The 16,007-nt window shown below is 50.6% G+C and overlaps 1 protein-coding gene across 1 annotated transcript in view; it reads left to right on the top strand.

Annotated features, from left to right (window-relative positions):
* osbpl1a (oxysterol binding protein-like 1A) overlaps positions 1-16,007 on the top strand; it is a 120,741-nt gene that overhangs the window by 18,310 nt on the left and 86,424 nt on the right. The window contains 6 exon segments of the mRNA XM_055634279.1: positions 4,547-4,632; positions 5,821-5,965; positions 10,266-10,333; positions 12,744-12,788; positions 13,303-13,376; positions 13,472-13,535. Coding sequence (XP_055490254.1) covers positions 4,547-4,632; positions 5,821-5,965; positions 10,266-10,333; positions 12,744-12,788; positions 13,303-13,376; positions 13,472-13,535 — 482 coding nt within the window.

The raw sequence follows: 16,007 nt of genomic DNA, 5'->3' as shown, positions 1-16,007 counted from the left end.
CACCCCAACCATGGACTGTTTACCCTCCTACCATCCGGGAGGCGCTACGGGTCTCTCCGTTGCCGGACCAGCAGGTCCAGGAACAGCTTCTTCCCTGCGGCTGTTACATTACTCAACAATGTACCTCGGTGACTGCCAATCACCCCCCACCCCCCCCCCCCGGATACTCCTATGGACTATGGACAACGTCTAGTTTCCTTTACATGGTGTCAGAAGTGGGATCTGCGCCTCTGTTTATCGGGTTTTTTTTAATTCATTTATCTTGTAAGTGTGTGCAAGGATGGCTTCGTCGTGTCGCAAGACATCTCGTGATTTATCGTTTTTTGTTTTGGACTGTGATTGTGTGCCTCTGCTAAGTAATCAGGCTTGCCAGGATCTGGGCCTGGTTGCGTTTGACAGTACTGTCCATGAGGTGCGGGTAAAGTTAGACCCCGTGTCCGAATACCACGATCTTTTTGATGACAAGTTGGGGAAGCTCCCCCTCGTATACAAGATTGCCATTGACTCATCTGTCACCCCAGTGTGCCGTCCGTCTCATAGGGTTTCGTTTGCAATGAAGGACAAGGTTAAAGCTATGCTGGACAAAATGGTGAACCTGGGAGTCCTGGAAGCTGTCAGCGAGCCCACCAGCTGGGTGTCCACCATGGTCGCTACCATGAAGAAGGAGCTCCTGGCTGTGGTGTTTGCCTGTTCGAAGTTTCGGGATTTTCTTTACGGTGTGCGGTTCACAGTTGAAACGGACCACCAGCCGCTGGTTACCATACTTAATAAGCCCATTCATGCTGCCCCGGCCCGTTTGCAGCGGATGATGTTACAGCTGCAATGCTTTGAGTTTGACATAGTGTACAAGAAGGGCACGAAAATGCATGTTGCTGATGCCCTGTCGCGGGCGCCTTTGTCCTCCTGTGTACAGCATCCATATGAACAGTCTGATCTGCATGTCCTCAACGTGAATTTCGTCCCGTCGAAGCAGTTGCAGACACTGATTGAGCACACCGCTGCTGACTCTGATTTGCAGCAGCTATCGGCTGTTATTCTGCGTGGTTGGCCCTGCAAGCCACACTCCCTGCCTGCTGCCGTGAGGCCGTTCTTCCTTGTTCGGGACGAGCTTGTACTTCGGGATGGAATTGTCATAAAGGGTCACAAAGTGGTTATTCCTGCCTCGTTGTATGATGCCTACTATACTGCTGCACACTCCGGGCACCCGGGTGCTGACGCCACCGTTGCCCATGCCCAGGGGCAATACTATTGGCCTGCTATGGCCAAGTACATCAAGGCTCGGGTTGCTGCGTGTGCTGCTTGCAACTCCATGGCCCCTCACCATCAACGACAGCCCCTGCTACAACAGCCGGCACCTGAAATGCCCTGGTCTTTGCTGGCCGCCGATATCTTTGAGTGGCGTGGGAAGAACTATCTGGTACTTGTTGACTCATATTCATCTTGGTTTGATGTGGACCTTCTTCCCACCATCACCTCGGAGATGGTCATCAGTAAGCTGCGCCGTCACTTTGCCACGTTTGGCTCTCCAGTGAAGCTACAAACTGACAACGGCCGGCAGTTCACTAGTGCTGAGTTTGCTGCCTTTGCGACTAAGTGGCACTTTGCCCATTACACTAGCAGCCCAGAATTCCCTCAGAGCAACGGGCTGGCAGAACGTGCTGCTGTGCGCAGTGCTAAGACTTTGTTGGAACAGTCTCGTTTATCAAATTGTGATTTTTACCAAGGACTTTTGAATTTGCGTAATGTTTCTCGCGATGGGGTTTTGGGCTCTCCTGCCCAACGGCTCATGTCTCGCGTCCTCCGTCCTCCTATGCCTATTTCTCAACAATCCCTGACTCCTATGGTTCGTTCCCCTGAGGTGGTCCACCGCCGCATCTCTCATCGCCATGAGATCCAGCGTCGGTCTCATGACAAGTCTTGTCGTCGTCTACCTTCCCTCTCCGCGGGCCAGGTGGTTCGCATGCAGACTTCTACTGGTTTTTCCAAGCTTGCTACTGTTGTAGGGCTGGCTGACTCCCCTCGCTCCTATTTGGTGGATTACGAGGGTACTGTATATCGTCGCAGTCGCCAGCATTTGCGTGCTGTCCGTGAGCCTCCTCCACCGATCTCTTTCCCGTCCACATCCACTCCTTTACCTGTTCCTCCTCCTCGGGCTATCCCATGTGCCCCTGCTGTCATTCCTGCGCCTACCCAACCTGCTCCTGTGAAACCTGATTTCGGCTCTCCTGTTCTTTCCCCACGGTCCTCTCCTGTCGGTTCTTCTTCTTCGTCCTCCCCTTCTAGTTCGTTTTTTGCCTCGCCGGTTTCTAGTCCCCGACCTGCGTTACTGCCTATTCCGTCCCCCCGATCTTCGCTGCCTTTGCCTTTGGGAGAGGGGAGTGAGGGTGGTGTACGGACCCGCTCTGGCAGAGTTGTGCGGGCTCCTGATCGGTATGGTGATTATGCTTAGTTTGAGATGTTCACTGACCATTATTGTTATTATGTGCAGGTCTGTATAATTGCCTGCTGCTGCTATTTATCTTACGGGAAGGGATGTAGATGGTTATGCATGCAACCATATATGTAACTACCTCATTAGCATATCGTCCCTCCCACATTCTATAGTATAACTGTAGTGTCTGCATGTTCCCTCCCTGTTGGGTTCCAGTACGTGTGTAGACCAGATGTGGTTAGTACTGGAACGTGTGTTATTAGTGTTTAAATAAAGACCTAGTTAAAGGACTATGGACAACGTCTAGTTTCCTTTACAGTCACAAAATGCTGGTGTAACTCTGTGAGTCAGGCGGCTTCTCTGGAGAAAAGGAATGGTTGACGTTTCGGGTCAAGACCCTTCTTTAGACTGAGAGTCAGGGCAGAGGGCAACGAGAGATATAACAAATGAATGCAAGATATGCAAAAAGCAAGAATGATCAAGGAATGGTGGAGCCCACAATGGTGAGGGAAGCTAGAGGTATGAAAAGGTACAGAACAGATCAGAGCCGGCACCGATGACCAGGGAAAGATGGAGCCCACAACATCCATTATTGGCTATGGACAAGTTGATAACGAAGGGATATGAACAGTGAAACCAGCAGGACGACTCGAAACATAGACAATAGGTGCAGGAGTAGGCCATTCGGCCCTTCAAGCCACCACCACCATTCAATATGATCATGGCTGATCATCCAAAATCAGTACCCCGTTCCTGCTTCCTCCCCATATCCCGTAATTCCGTTATCCCTAAGAGCTAAATCTAACTCTCGCTTGAAAAATCCAGTGAATTGGCCTCCACTGCCTTCTGAGGCAGAGAATTCCACAGATTCACAACTCTCTGGGTGAAAAAGTTTTTCCGCATCTGTCCTAAATGGCCTGCACCTTATTCTTAAACTGTGGCCCCTGGTTCTGGACTCCCCCCCACCCCCCACCCCCAACACCGGGAACATGTTTCCTGCACTTGGTTGGGGTAGGAACTGAGAGAGGGAATGCAAGGGGTACTTGAAGTTGGAGAAATCAAGCTTCATACCGCTGGGTTGTTACCTGGCCAAGCAAAATATGTGCTGCTGTTCTAATTTGTGTTCTTCTGTGAAGTGGAGTTGTTAATGTAGCCCAGTCCATCACACAGACCAGACTCCCCAACATCACCACCATGCCAACATAACCAACGACTTACACACCCTGTTGCCTATTCTTCACATATTACCTTCACACTCTGTCCCTTCCAGCTATCTTTTCACACCTCCCTATTGTCAGCCTAAAGAAGGGTCCCGACCCAAAACATCACCTATCATGTTCTCCAGGGATGCTGCCTGACCCAATGAGTTACTCCAGCAATTTGTGTAAGCCAGCATCTGCACTTCCTTGTTTCCAATACTTGCCCCACCCCGGTCATTCCACCTTCACCCTGCTCCCATCCGGCAGAAGGTACAAAAGCTTGAAAGCGTGCACCACCAGAATTAGAAACAGCTTTTTCCCCTCTGTTATCAGGCTTCTGAACTGTCCTTCAAAAAGCTATGGTACTGTCCGATTCACCTCTACCCCATTGTGGACATTGGAACTGATGCGCTACAATGCTGAGAACTACATTCTGCACTTTGTATCTTTCCCTTTGTTCTGTCTGTACTTGAGTTTATCTCAACTAGCATTATTGGCACAGTGCCACAGCGGTAGAGCTGCTGCCTCATAGTGCCAGAGATGCGGGTTCCATCCTGACCATGGGTGCTGATGTACGGAGTCTGACTGCGTGGTGGGTTTCCTCCCACATCCCAAAGACAAGCAGTTTTGTAGGTTAATTGGCTTCTGTAAACTGTCCCTATTGCATAGGATAGAACTAGTTTACTGGGTGGTCATTGGTCGGCGCCGACTCGGTGGGCCGAAGGGTTTGTTTCTTGTTTGGCCCCTTGTTTCTAAAACTAAAACTAAGGGGCCCGACCCAAAATGTCAGCTATCCATGTTCTTCAGAGATGCTGCCTGACCCGTGGAGTTACTCCAGCTTTTTGTGTCTTATCTAATATTGATGTTTTTCTAGTGGAACCGCATTGTTTGAGAATCTTGTCTTTGATTTAAACAGCCGCTGAAATGACTCAACAGATGAAAATGGAGGAGTTGCTGCTGATGGCTGCACGGGAGGGGGACACCGCAGGAATTACTGCACTGGTGAGCAGTGTTGCAGAGGCCCCTGTAGAGACGGCAGGGCTGCTGGACACAGTACCATCAACCTTTTGCCTTCCTTTCTCCACTGGAGAATTCAAAGTAGAATCACTTGGCTGAGGAAGAGGCCCCTTGGCCCATCACGCATCGAAGTGGCACGTTCACGCAGCGGGTAGAGCTGCTGCCTCACAGCACCAGAGGCCTGGGTTCGATCCTGACCCCGGGTGCTGTCTCTGAGTGGAGTTTGCACGTTCTACCTGTGCAAAAACAAAATCAAAATCAAAGCCCCAAGTCCCAAGCGCAATCAAGGTAGGTTGTAGCTCGTAGTTTAGTTGGTGTTTGTAGCATTTAAGAGCCTGATGGTTCCCGGAAGGAAGCTGCTCCTGAACCTGGAGGTCACAGATTACAGGCTCGTGTACCACATTCCCGATGGTAGCAGTGGAGATGAGAGCATGGCCAGGGCGGTGTGGGTCTGATGATTTTGGTTGCCTTTTTCAGGCAGCAACTCCGGCACATACCTTCAACAGTGGGGAAATACCTGTGATGGACCGGCTCTCTACGTAGCCTCCCTCATTCATAGAAACATAGAAATTAGGTGCAGGAGTAGGCCCTTCGAGCCTGCACCGCCATTCAATATGATCATCCAACTCAGTATCCCATTCCTGCCTTCTCTCCATACCCCCTGATCCCTTTAGCCACAAGGGCCACATCTAACTCCCTCTTAAATATAGCCAATGAACTGGCCTCAACTACCTTCTGTGGCAGAGAATTCCACAGATTCACCACTCTCTGTGTAAAAAATGATTTTCTCATCTCGGTCCTAAAAGATTTCCCTCTTAACCTTAAACTGTGACCCCTTGTTCTGGACTTCCCCAACATCGGGAACAATCTTCCTGCATCTAGCCTGTCCAACCCCTTAAGAATTTTGTAAGTTTCTATAAGATCCCCCTCAATCTTCTAAATTCTAGCGAGTACAAGCGAGTATCCAGTCTTTCTTCATATGAAAGTCCTGCCATCCCAGGTATGCTCCCCACTGTACACCTGTACCTGGGCTTTGATAGTGTATTCGGCGACATGCTACCGCGGATCGCTTCGATGGTGGGGAGGTCAGTACCCTTGAAGGGCCGGGTGTGGACGGAATAGAGTGGGGTCAGTGCGTGGCGAGTGTTGTTCCATATTGATCTTTGCTCCCAGCTGAACCGGTCGAGCCCACCTGCCGTGAACTGCACGGACAAGCTGGGGAACACTCCGCTGCACTGTGCAGCCTATCGTGGACAGAGGCAGTGTGTCATCAAACTGCTCAAGTACGGTGCAAAGTCCAGCATCAAGAACAACAACAGTGAGTAGAAGCTGCAACTCCCATCCCGCTTGGCCACCTTGCAGGCAGTTTACAAGAATAATCCCAGGAACCAATGTGCCAGTTGCCTTTTTCACCATCCGATCTACCTGTGATATCACCTTCAAGGAACTGTGTACCTGCACTCCTAGATCCCTCTGCTCTACAACACTCCCGAACTACCGGTGATACCACTTTCAGGGAACTATGTACAGCTGCTCCTCGACCTACGATGGGGTTACGTTCCAATAAAAGTGACCGGAAGTGAGCTGCGGCTCGCTGCTGATGCCTAGCGTATGCACCATCGTAAAGTCGAAATATCGTCTGTCGAAGCATCGTAAATCGGGGAGCATCTGTACCTGCACTCCTAGATCCCTCTGCTCTACAACACTCCCCAGAGCCCTACCATTCATTCATCAACCTCTCGTATTTCCCATCTGTAGTTTTAACTACTTCAGCCCATGTTGAATGCTGAGGTTTGTAAGACCACGATCTTGCCGCATTTGGAGCATCGTGAGCAGTTTTGGGCCCCATATCTTGGAAGGATGTGCTGGCATTGGAGAGGATCTAGATTAGGTTTACTAGAATGATCCCAGGAATGATTGGGTTAACATATGATGAGTGTTTGACGACACTGGGCCAGTACTCAACTGGAGTTTAGAAGGATGAGGGGGATACTGAATAGTGAAAGGCTGGATAAAGTGGATGTGGAGTGGGTGTTTCCACTATTGAGAGAGTCTAGCTCCAGAGGCCAAAGCCTCAGATTAAAACGATGTATCTTTAGAAAAGAGATGAGGAAGAGTTTCTTTAGACAGAGGGTGGTGAGTCTGTGGAATTGATTGCCACAGGCGGCTGTTGAGGGTATCATTTGGGAATTTATATGGCAGAGATTAACAGATTCCTGATTCGGAAGGGTGTCGGGGGTTATGGGGAGAAGGCTGGAGAATGGGGTTGAGAGAGAAAAATAGATCAGATTGAATGGCGGAGTAGACGTGATGGGCCGAATGGCCTAATTCTGCCGCTAGAACGTACGAACTTATGAAGTCACAGGCTTACAACCCAACGGTATCAACATTGAAGGTACACAAAAAAAGCTGGAGAAACTCAGCGGGTGCAGCAGCATCTATGGAGCGAAGGAAATAGGCAACGTTTCGGGCCAAAACCCTTCTTCAGACTGATTGGGGGTGGGGCGGGGACAAGAAAGGAAAAAGGAGGAGGAGCCCGAAGGCTGGGGGATGGGAGGAGACAGCAGGGGGACTGAGGAAGGGGAGGAGATAGCAAGGACTAACAAAATTGGGAGAATTCGATGTTCATGCCCCCAGGATGCAGACTCCCCAAGCGGAATATGAGGTGCTGTTCCTCCAATTTCTGGTGCTGCTCGCTGTGGCCATGGAGGAGACCCAGGACGGAGAGGTCGGATACGGAGTGGGAGGGGGAGTTGAAGTGCTGAGCCACCGGGAGGTCAGCTTGGTTATTGCGGACCGAGCGGAGGTGTTCGGCGAAACGATCGCCCAACCTCCGCTTGGTCTCACTTATATAGATCTGCTGACATCTAGAGCAGCGGATGAGGTTGGAGGAGATGTAGGTAAACCTCTGTCGCACACCTGGAACGATTGCTTGGGTCCTTGAATGGAGTTGAGGGGGGAGGTAAAGGGACAAGTGTTGCATCTCTTGTGGTTGCAATGGAAAGTGCCCGGGGAGGGGATGGTACGAGAGGGAAGGGAAGAATTGACAAGGGAGTTATGGAGGGAGCGGTCTTTGCGGAAGGCAGATATGGGGGGAGATGGGAAGATGTGGCGAGCGGTGGGGTCACGTTGGAGGTGGCGAAACTGACGGAGGATTACTTTTTGTATGTGACGGCTGGTGGGGTGAAAGGTGAGGACTAGGGGGACTCTGCCCTTGTTGCGAGTGGGGGGATGGGGAGAGAGAGCAGTGTTGCGGGGTATGGAAGAGACCCTGGTGCGAGCCTCATCTATGATGGAGGAGGGGAACCCCTGTTCCCTGAATAATGAGGACATTTCAGATGTCCTGGTGTGGAACGCCTCATCAGTGGAGCAGATGCGGCATAGACGGAGGAATTGGGAGTGGGGGATGGAGTCCTTACAGGAAGCAGGGTGGGAAGAAGTGTAGTCCAGATAGCCATGGGAGTCAGTGGGTTTATAGTGGATGTCGGTCAGAAGTCTATCACCTGCAATGGAGATAGTGAGGTCAAGGAATGGTAGGGAAGTGTCGGAAATGGTCCAGGTGTATTGGAGTGCCGGATGGAAGTTAGTGGCGAAGTGGATGAAGTCAGTCAGTTGTGTGTGGGTGCAGGAGGTGGCACCAAAGCAGTCGTCGATGTAGCATAGGTAGAGGTCGGGGATGGGGCCCTGGTACGCCTCGAACAAGGATTGTTCAACGTACCCGACAAAGAGGCAGGCGTAGCTGGGGCCCATGCGCGTGCCCATAGCTACGCCTTGTATATGGAGGAAATGGGAGGAGTCAAAGTTATTGAGGGTGAGGACCAACTCCGCTAGGCGGAGGAGAGTATCAGTGGCGGGTATAGGTTGCTCCTCCGGTCGAGGAAGAACCGGAGGGCTTTGAGACCATCCTGGTGGGGGATGGAGGTGTAGAGTGACTGGACGTCCATGGTGAAGATGAGGGGGTGAGGGCCTAGAGAATGGAATGCGCGGAGACGACGGAGAGTGTCTGAGGTGTCTTGAACATAGGTAGGGAGGGATTTAACCAAGGGGGATAGGATGGATATCAACATTGAATTGTCCAGTTTTAGGTGGCCCTTGTGCCCCACCTGGACCACCACCTATTCCTCCTCTCCCCTTCCTCCCACATTCCTTCCTCTGGCTTCACAATTTACAACTCTTCAATCCTTTTGTCTCACACCTTCTGCTTTAATCTCTGGCCTTTGTTGTAACCATCTGCCGATCAAACCTCCCCTCGTCTGTGTGCACATATTCCCCGCCATTCTCTGTCCTGCCTCTTCTCTCTCCCAGCTTTCTCCTCCTCCTCCCTCCCAACCGGGACATTTCTGGACTTTATCTTGCACATTATTCCCTAGAACATAGTGCTAAGACTAAAGGGCCTGTCCCACCAGCATGCGATTGCATGCGTCTAGCGCAACCTAACGTGGTCGCTTGAGGCATAAGGCCTCGCGGGGCCGGTCCCACTTCGATCAGTGGAGGCGTATGGAGTTGTGCGGGGCTGGTCCCGACATTGCGCGGGGCTCCGAAAATCTTGCACTGTCCGAAAATCCCGCACGCCAACGGCCTATCGGCCCGCAAGCACATTGACGGCATACGCACACCGCCTCGACGGGCGTACGCAGCGTCTTGACGTCGTACGCAGCGTCTTGACGGTGTATGCCTAGCGCGTGGCGTTGCACGATGACGTCACCGCTAGGCGGCCGTTGCGTGATGACGTCACCGCCCGAATCCTGCCCAGCTGATTGGTGAGTGATGTCGGGACCAGCCCCGCACAACTCCATACGCCTCCGCCGTTCGTATTGGGACCGGCCCCGCGAGGCCTCAAGCGACCACGTTTGGTCGCGCTAGACGCATGCAACCGCATGCTGGTGGGCCATGCCCTTATCTCTTATCTACCTGCACATAATCCATTCCCTACATATCCATGTGCCTATCTAAAAGCCTCCTAAACCTCATTATTGGATCTGCCTCCATCACCAGACCTGGAACTGCATTTCACTGTGTGTGTGTACATGTGAGTATACGTGTACGAAACTTGCCCTGCATGCTTGAAGTCTAGATGGAGTCAATGGTGGGGAGTGTGGACAGTGTGATGCACTGGGCTACATCATCAACTTTCCATGGGGGGGGTCCTCACCAAATAATGAAAGTCCTGGATAGAGTGGATGTGGAGAGGATGTTTCCACCAGTGGGAGAGTCTAGGACCAGAGGGCCCAGCCTCAGAATAAAAGGACGTGCCTTTAGGAAGGGGATGAGGAGGAATTCCTTTAGTCAGAGAGTGGTGAATCTATGGAATTAATTTCCACAGACAGCTGTGGAGGCCAAGCCATTGGGTATTTTTAAAGAAGATGTTGACAGGTTCTTGATTAGTACAGGTGTCAGGGGCTATGGGGAGAAGGCAGGAGAATGAGGTTGAGAGCGTAAGATAGTCGGCCATGATTGATTGGCGGCATAGACACAATGGGCCAAACGCCGTCATTCTGCCCCCGATAATTTTGAACTTGTAGATGGAATGAATGGTGGGAAGTCTGGTCAATGTGATGGACTGAGATTGGTTCGGTGGTCAAAGCCTCTTCTAATCTACTCTGAATTTCCTTTCACAGATCAGTTGCCTTACGACCTGGCCTGTGGTGTTGAGATCAGACAAATACTCGGTGGCAAATCGCACAAGGTTGGTCCGTCCATTTCATCAGGGGTGTTATTTTAGTTGTAAGAGTGGTTTAGCTCAGTGTAGTTTAGAAATACAGTGCGGAAACAGGCTATTCGGCCCACCGAGTCTGCACCCACCAGCGATCCCCGCACATTAACACTACCCTACACACACCAGGGACTATTTTACAATTCAATATCAAGCCAATTAACCTACAAACCTGTACATCTTTGGAGTGTGGGAGGAAACCGAAGATCTCGGAGAAAACCCACGCAGGCTATGGGGAGAACGTACAAAGTCTGTGTAGACAGCACCTGTAGCCGGGATCGAACCCAGGAGTTAATAGAAGGGAGTTTAGTTTGTGTGATGGTCTGGCTGTGTCCTGTGTGAGAAATGGGTGTGCGTTCAGGCAGGGCAAAGAGGAGATTGGGGGGGTGAGGTGGGGGAGGATGTTTGTTGCACTCGTTGCAGCACTGATCACAAGGCAGGAGATCCAGTAGACCTTGGAAGAACCAGTGCAAGTGTTTAGTGAAACAGTCACCTAGTCTGCATTGAGTAGGTGAACTGCATTGAGTAGTTTGCCTAGAGTAGGGTATAAGAAAGAACTGCAGAAGCTGGAAAAATCAAAGGCAGACAAAAATGCTGGAGAAACTCAGCGGGTGAGGCAGCATCTATGGAGCGAAGGAATAGGTGACGCTTTGGGTCGAGACTCTTACAGAAGTACAGTGGAAAGCTTTTGTTGCGTGCTAACCAGTCAGCGGACAAACAATACATGATTACAATGGAGCCATCCACAGTGTACCTATGTCCTCCGAATCAGAGGACATGGGTTTAAGGTGAGGCAGGAAAGATTATATAGGAAGCTGAGGGGAAACTTTTTTACACAAAGGATGATGGGTGTATGAAATGAGCTGCCGGAGGAAGTAGTTGAGCCAGGTACTATTGCAATGTTTGAGACACATTTGGCCAGGTACATGGATAGGACAGGTTTAGAGGGATATGGGCCAAATGCAGGCAGGTGGGACTGGTGTTGATGGGGCATGTTGATCAATGTGGGTAAGTTGGGCTGATGGGCCTGTTCCCACGCTGGGTGACTCTCTCAGTTGGATCGGAGATTACTGTTGTGATCATTGGCAAACAGCAATGAGAACCCAGTTTTAAACGAGGAAAGATTTAGATGCAAGATCTGCTTATATAATGTGGAGTAGGCGGTAGGCGGCGTGACTCTGGTCAGCAGCGGCCTCTGCAGCCTGTCCGCGTTTTATTATTTTTTGTCTGTGTTTTTATGTAGTTTTTGTTATTTTATGTTGTGGGGTGTGTGTGTGGGGGGATGGGGGTGGGGTGGGAGGGGGGGGGAAAATTTTGAATCTCTCCCTGCACTGGAGACCCGACCTTTTCTCGTCGGGTTTCCGTTGTCGTTTGGGCCGCAACGAGGAGCGGCCTCCAACGGGAAGAAGCCGGGGACTCTGGTGCTGACTCACCGTTGCCGTCGCGGAGCTGGCCGAGACCGGAGCGGGTGGAGCGGTGGAGGAGTGCTGCTGCTGCTGCTGCTGCTGCTGCCGCTGCTGCCGCTGCTGCCGCTGCTGCCGCTGCTGCCGCTGCTGCCGCTGCTGCCGCTGCTGCCGCTGCTGCCGATGCCGCTGCTGCTGCTGCTGCTGAGTCGGAGGCTGCTACTGCGGGTCTGCGGACGGCGGCACCGGGAGCCCGCGGATCCCTGGAGGGAGACCGCTTTTCGGGGCTCCTGCAACGGCGAATTCTCCCACCCGTGTTGCGGGGTTGAAGAGCTCCTGGAGCGGGGCCTGACACCACTGCCCCGCGCGGCTGGAATGGCCGCGGGACTTTGCGAGCGCACGCCGGGGGCTCCAACACCAAGACCCGGTGTGCGACCTCGCACCACCCGGCGTGGCTTCAATGGCCGCGGGACAATCGCCATCGCCAGCCGGGGGCTTTGACTTTGACTCTGACATCGGGGGGGGGGGGGGGGAGAGTGCAGTGGAGAGATAAGTTTTTTTGGCCTTCCATCACAGCTATGTGATGGATGTTTATGTAAAATGTAATTATGTTGTGTCTGGGGTCTATTTGTGTGTAATGTATGGCTGCAGAAACGGCATTTCGTTTGGACCTCCAGGGGTCCAAATGACAATTAAATTGACTCTTGACTCTCTTGACTCTTGATTAAGGTGTTGGATTATCAGCATTATTGCTAAAAGAATATAAATCTTTGATAAGTAGGCATAGAGAGGAGGTTGTGAAACTTCAGTCTGAAGAAGGGTTTCGGCCCGAAACGTTACCTATTTCCTTCGCTCCATAGATGCTGCTGCACCCGCTGAGTTTCTCCAGCATTTTTGTGTACCTTAAATCTTTGATAATGTTGTTTTTCATTGTTCAGGACAAATATTGTAACTAATTTCAGCTTATTTTTCCTCTTTAGGGAATGTGTAAAATGGTGCAGCGATTTGAAGGACCTCTGTTTAAGGTAAACTGATTTTCATGTGAATTTGTGAGAATTTATGAGTGTGATGTAGATGCAAGCACAGAAATAGGGCCTTCAGCCCAACATGTTTGGTTTAATTTATTCTCGCATGGACTGAGGTACAGTGAAAAGCTTTTTTGTTGCGTGCCATCCAGTCAGCGAAAAGACTATACATTATTACTCTCAAGATTAACACGCAGTGCTGGTGCTAGTCAGCGGGTCAGGCAGCATCTCTGGAGAAAGAGTCTTCGGGTCCAGTCCCTTCTTTAGACACCTTATGCCCCTGTCCCACTTAGGAAACCTGAATGGAAACCTCTGGCGACTTTGCCTTGGGTGGGGCGCAAAGTCTCCAGAGGTTTCCGTTCAGGTTTCCTAAGTGGGACAGGGGCATTAGGATAATGACCTAATCTGACAGGGTGGCCTGCACAAAGCTTTACACTGCACCTCGGTAGACGTAACGATAATAAACCTGAACCCAAACCCTGTACGTTGGTCTGATTGGCTTTAATTTTTGCAGCGTTCCCGATTCTTTGGATGGAACCTGTTCTGGGTGGTTGTCGAGCATGGAGTGTTGTCTTGGTTTCACAGCCAGTAAGTGTGAGCGGCACCTCTCGGCATGATCTCTCGATCGGGTGGACCCGCCAATTGATCGGAGGCCGTAACTCTGTTCTTTCCATGTACTTCAGGTCTGAGGCGACGGCTGAGGCTCACCGACTGGGCTGCAAGAACCTGACGCAAGCTGCATGCACGGTATGTCCCCGGCCTTCAGCTTGCAGGTCGGCAAACGCGGTGTGTGGGCAGAGGAACGGGCGATGTTTCAGGTTGACGACCTTGCACCAGAAGCCACTCGTGTGACGGGGACTGAACATGGTGCACAGAAAGTGTGCGAGAGAATAGAAGATACCTTTTTCCCCCTAGTGGGGAAATGTCAAAGACAAGAGGGCATGGTTTGAGTTTAGTTTGAGTTTAGTGATACAGAATGGAAAGCAGGCACTTCAGCTCTCTGAGTCCACTCCAAGTATCGATCACCCGTTCACACTAAAGATAGACCCAAAATGCTGGAGTAACTCAACAGGTCGGGCATCTCTCTGGAGAAAAGAAATAGGTGACATCCAGTCTGAAGACGGGTTCCGACCTGAAACGCCACCTATTCCTTTTCTTTCCAGATACTATCTGACCACCTGAGTTACTCCTGTATTTTGTGCCTATCTTTGGTTTATCTGCAGTTCCTTCCTGCACAGGGTTTGGTTTGAGTTTTTTGGTTTGGTTTCTAGATACAGCATGGATGCAGGCCCCTCGACCGACCGAATCCATGCTGATCATCCATCGCCCTTTCACACTACCTTATCCCAAATTCTGATCCATTGCTTATACACTAGGGGCTATTTACAGAGGCCAATTAACCTACAAACCTGTATGTCTGAGGGGGGAATCGGAGCATCCGGAAGAAACCCACACGGTCACTGGGAGAACACACACACACACACACACACACACACACACACACACACACACACACACACACACACACACACACACACACACACACACACACACACACACACACACACACACACACACACACAACCCGAGGTCAGGATCGAACCTGAATTTCTGGCGCTGTGAGGCAGCGGCTCTAACTGCTGCATCCCTGTAATACCAGGATAATACCACGCTATGGAACACTCTGCCGTTGCACATCAGACAGGACCCCTCTCTGTCCATCTTCAAAACCAGTATTAAAACACATTTATATTCCTTGGCTTTTGACCCTACTTGAGACTTTGCTCCTGTTTTAGTGCTTTTAATGTTTTTAATTTTATTGTTTTTACTCTCTCTTTTAATGTTTTTATTGTCGTGTAATAATTTTTTGTCCATGATTAGTCATGTACAGCACTTTGTGGCAACGGTGGTTGTTTTAAAGTGCTCTATAAATAAAGTTATTATTATTATTATGTATCCCAACCCGGATAAGATGCTGAGCTGGCGGAGCCTAACCCAACCCTATCCCAAGTGTTCAGGCGGGGAATTGAATTTCATTGAATACATTTTATTAGCCAAGTATGTATACATGCAAATAATTTGCCTTGGTGCTTTGCTCGCAAGGATAACAACACAATATAAAGTAGACAATTAAAAATAAAACATTATAATTTAAACATGTTAAGAATGAAATAAAATACCAGAGCAAAAGGAGGCTACAGACATTTTGCTGTTGAGTAGAGCTAGTGCTCGTGGAAAAAAGCTGTTTTTATGTCTGGCTGTGGCAGCTTTGACAGTCCGGAGTCACCGTCTCGAGGGAAGTGATTCAAATAGTTTGTGGCCAGGGTGAGAGGGGTCAGAGATGATCTTACCCGCTCGCTTCCTGGCCCTTGTAGTGTACAGTTCATCAATGGGGGGAAGGTTGCAGCTAACAACCTTCTCGGCTGATCGGATGATTCGCTGCAGCCTCCGGATGTCGTGCTTGGTGGCTGAGCCAAACCAGACCATGATGGAGAAGGTGAGGACAGACTCTACGATGGCCGTATAAAATTGGACCATCATTGCCTGTGGCAGATTGTGCTTCCTCAGCTGCCGCAGGAAGTACATCCTCTGTTGTGCCTTTTTGACACAAAAAGAGTCAATGATGGCCCCCCCCATTTAAGGTCTTTAGAGATGATGGTTCCCAGGAAGTTAAAATACTCCACAGATGTGACTGTGGTGTTGTTGATGGTGAGTGGGGTGAGGGGAGGGGGCACTCCTAAAGTCTACAATCAATTCTACTGTCTTAAGTGCATTGAGCTCCAGGTTGTTACGATGGCACCAGGATGCCAGCTGTGTCACTTCCTGTCTGTAGGCAGATTCCTCCCCATCCTGGATCAGTCCAATCATGGTTGTGTCATCCGCAAACTTGAGAAGCTTGACAGAGGAGTCAGTGGAGGTGTAGTCGTTGGTGTAGAGAGAGTAAAGGAGAGGGGAGAGTACGCAGCCTTGTGGTGCTCATATGCTGAGGATCTGGGGGTACGAGATGTGCTTTCCCAGCCTCACATGGTGCTTCCTGTCTGTCAGGAAGTTGATGATCCACTGACAGGGGTTCAGGCACAGTCAACTCGGAAAGTTTGGAGTGTAGTAGCTCTGGCACAATGGTGTTGAATGTAACAAACAAAATCCTCGCATAGGTCCCCTGGCGGTCTAGGTGCTGGAGGTTGAAGTGCAGGCCTAGGTTGACTGCGTCATCTATTG

The sequence above is a fragment of the Leucoraja erinacea genome, chromosome 4, assembly GCF_028641065.1.
Source record: "Leucoraja erinacea ecotype New England chromosome 4, Leri_hhj_1, whole genome shotgun sequence".
In the NCBI taxonomy this organism is placed as follows: Eukaryota; Metazoa; Chordata; class Chondrichthyes; order Rajiformes; family Rajidae; genus Leucoraja; species Leucoraja erinaceus.
This window is presented reverse-complemented; position numbering and strand designations above follow the sequence as displayed.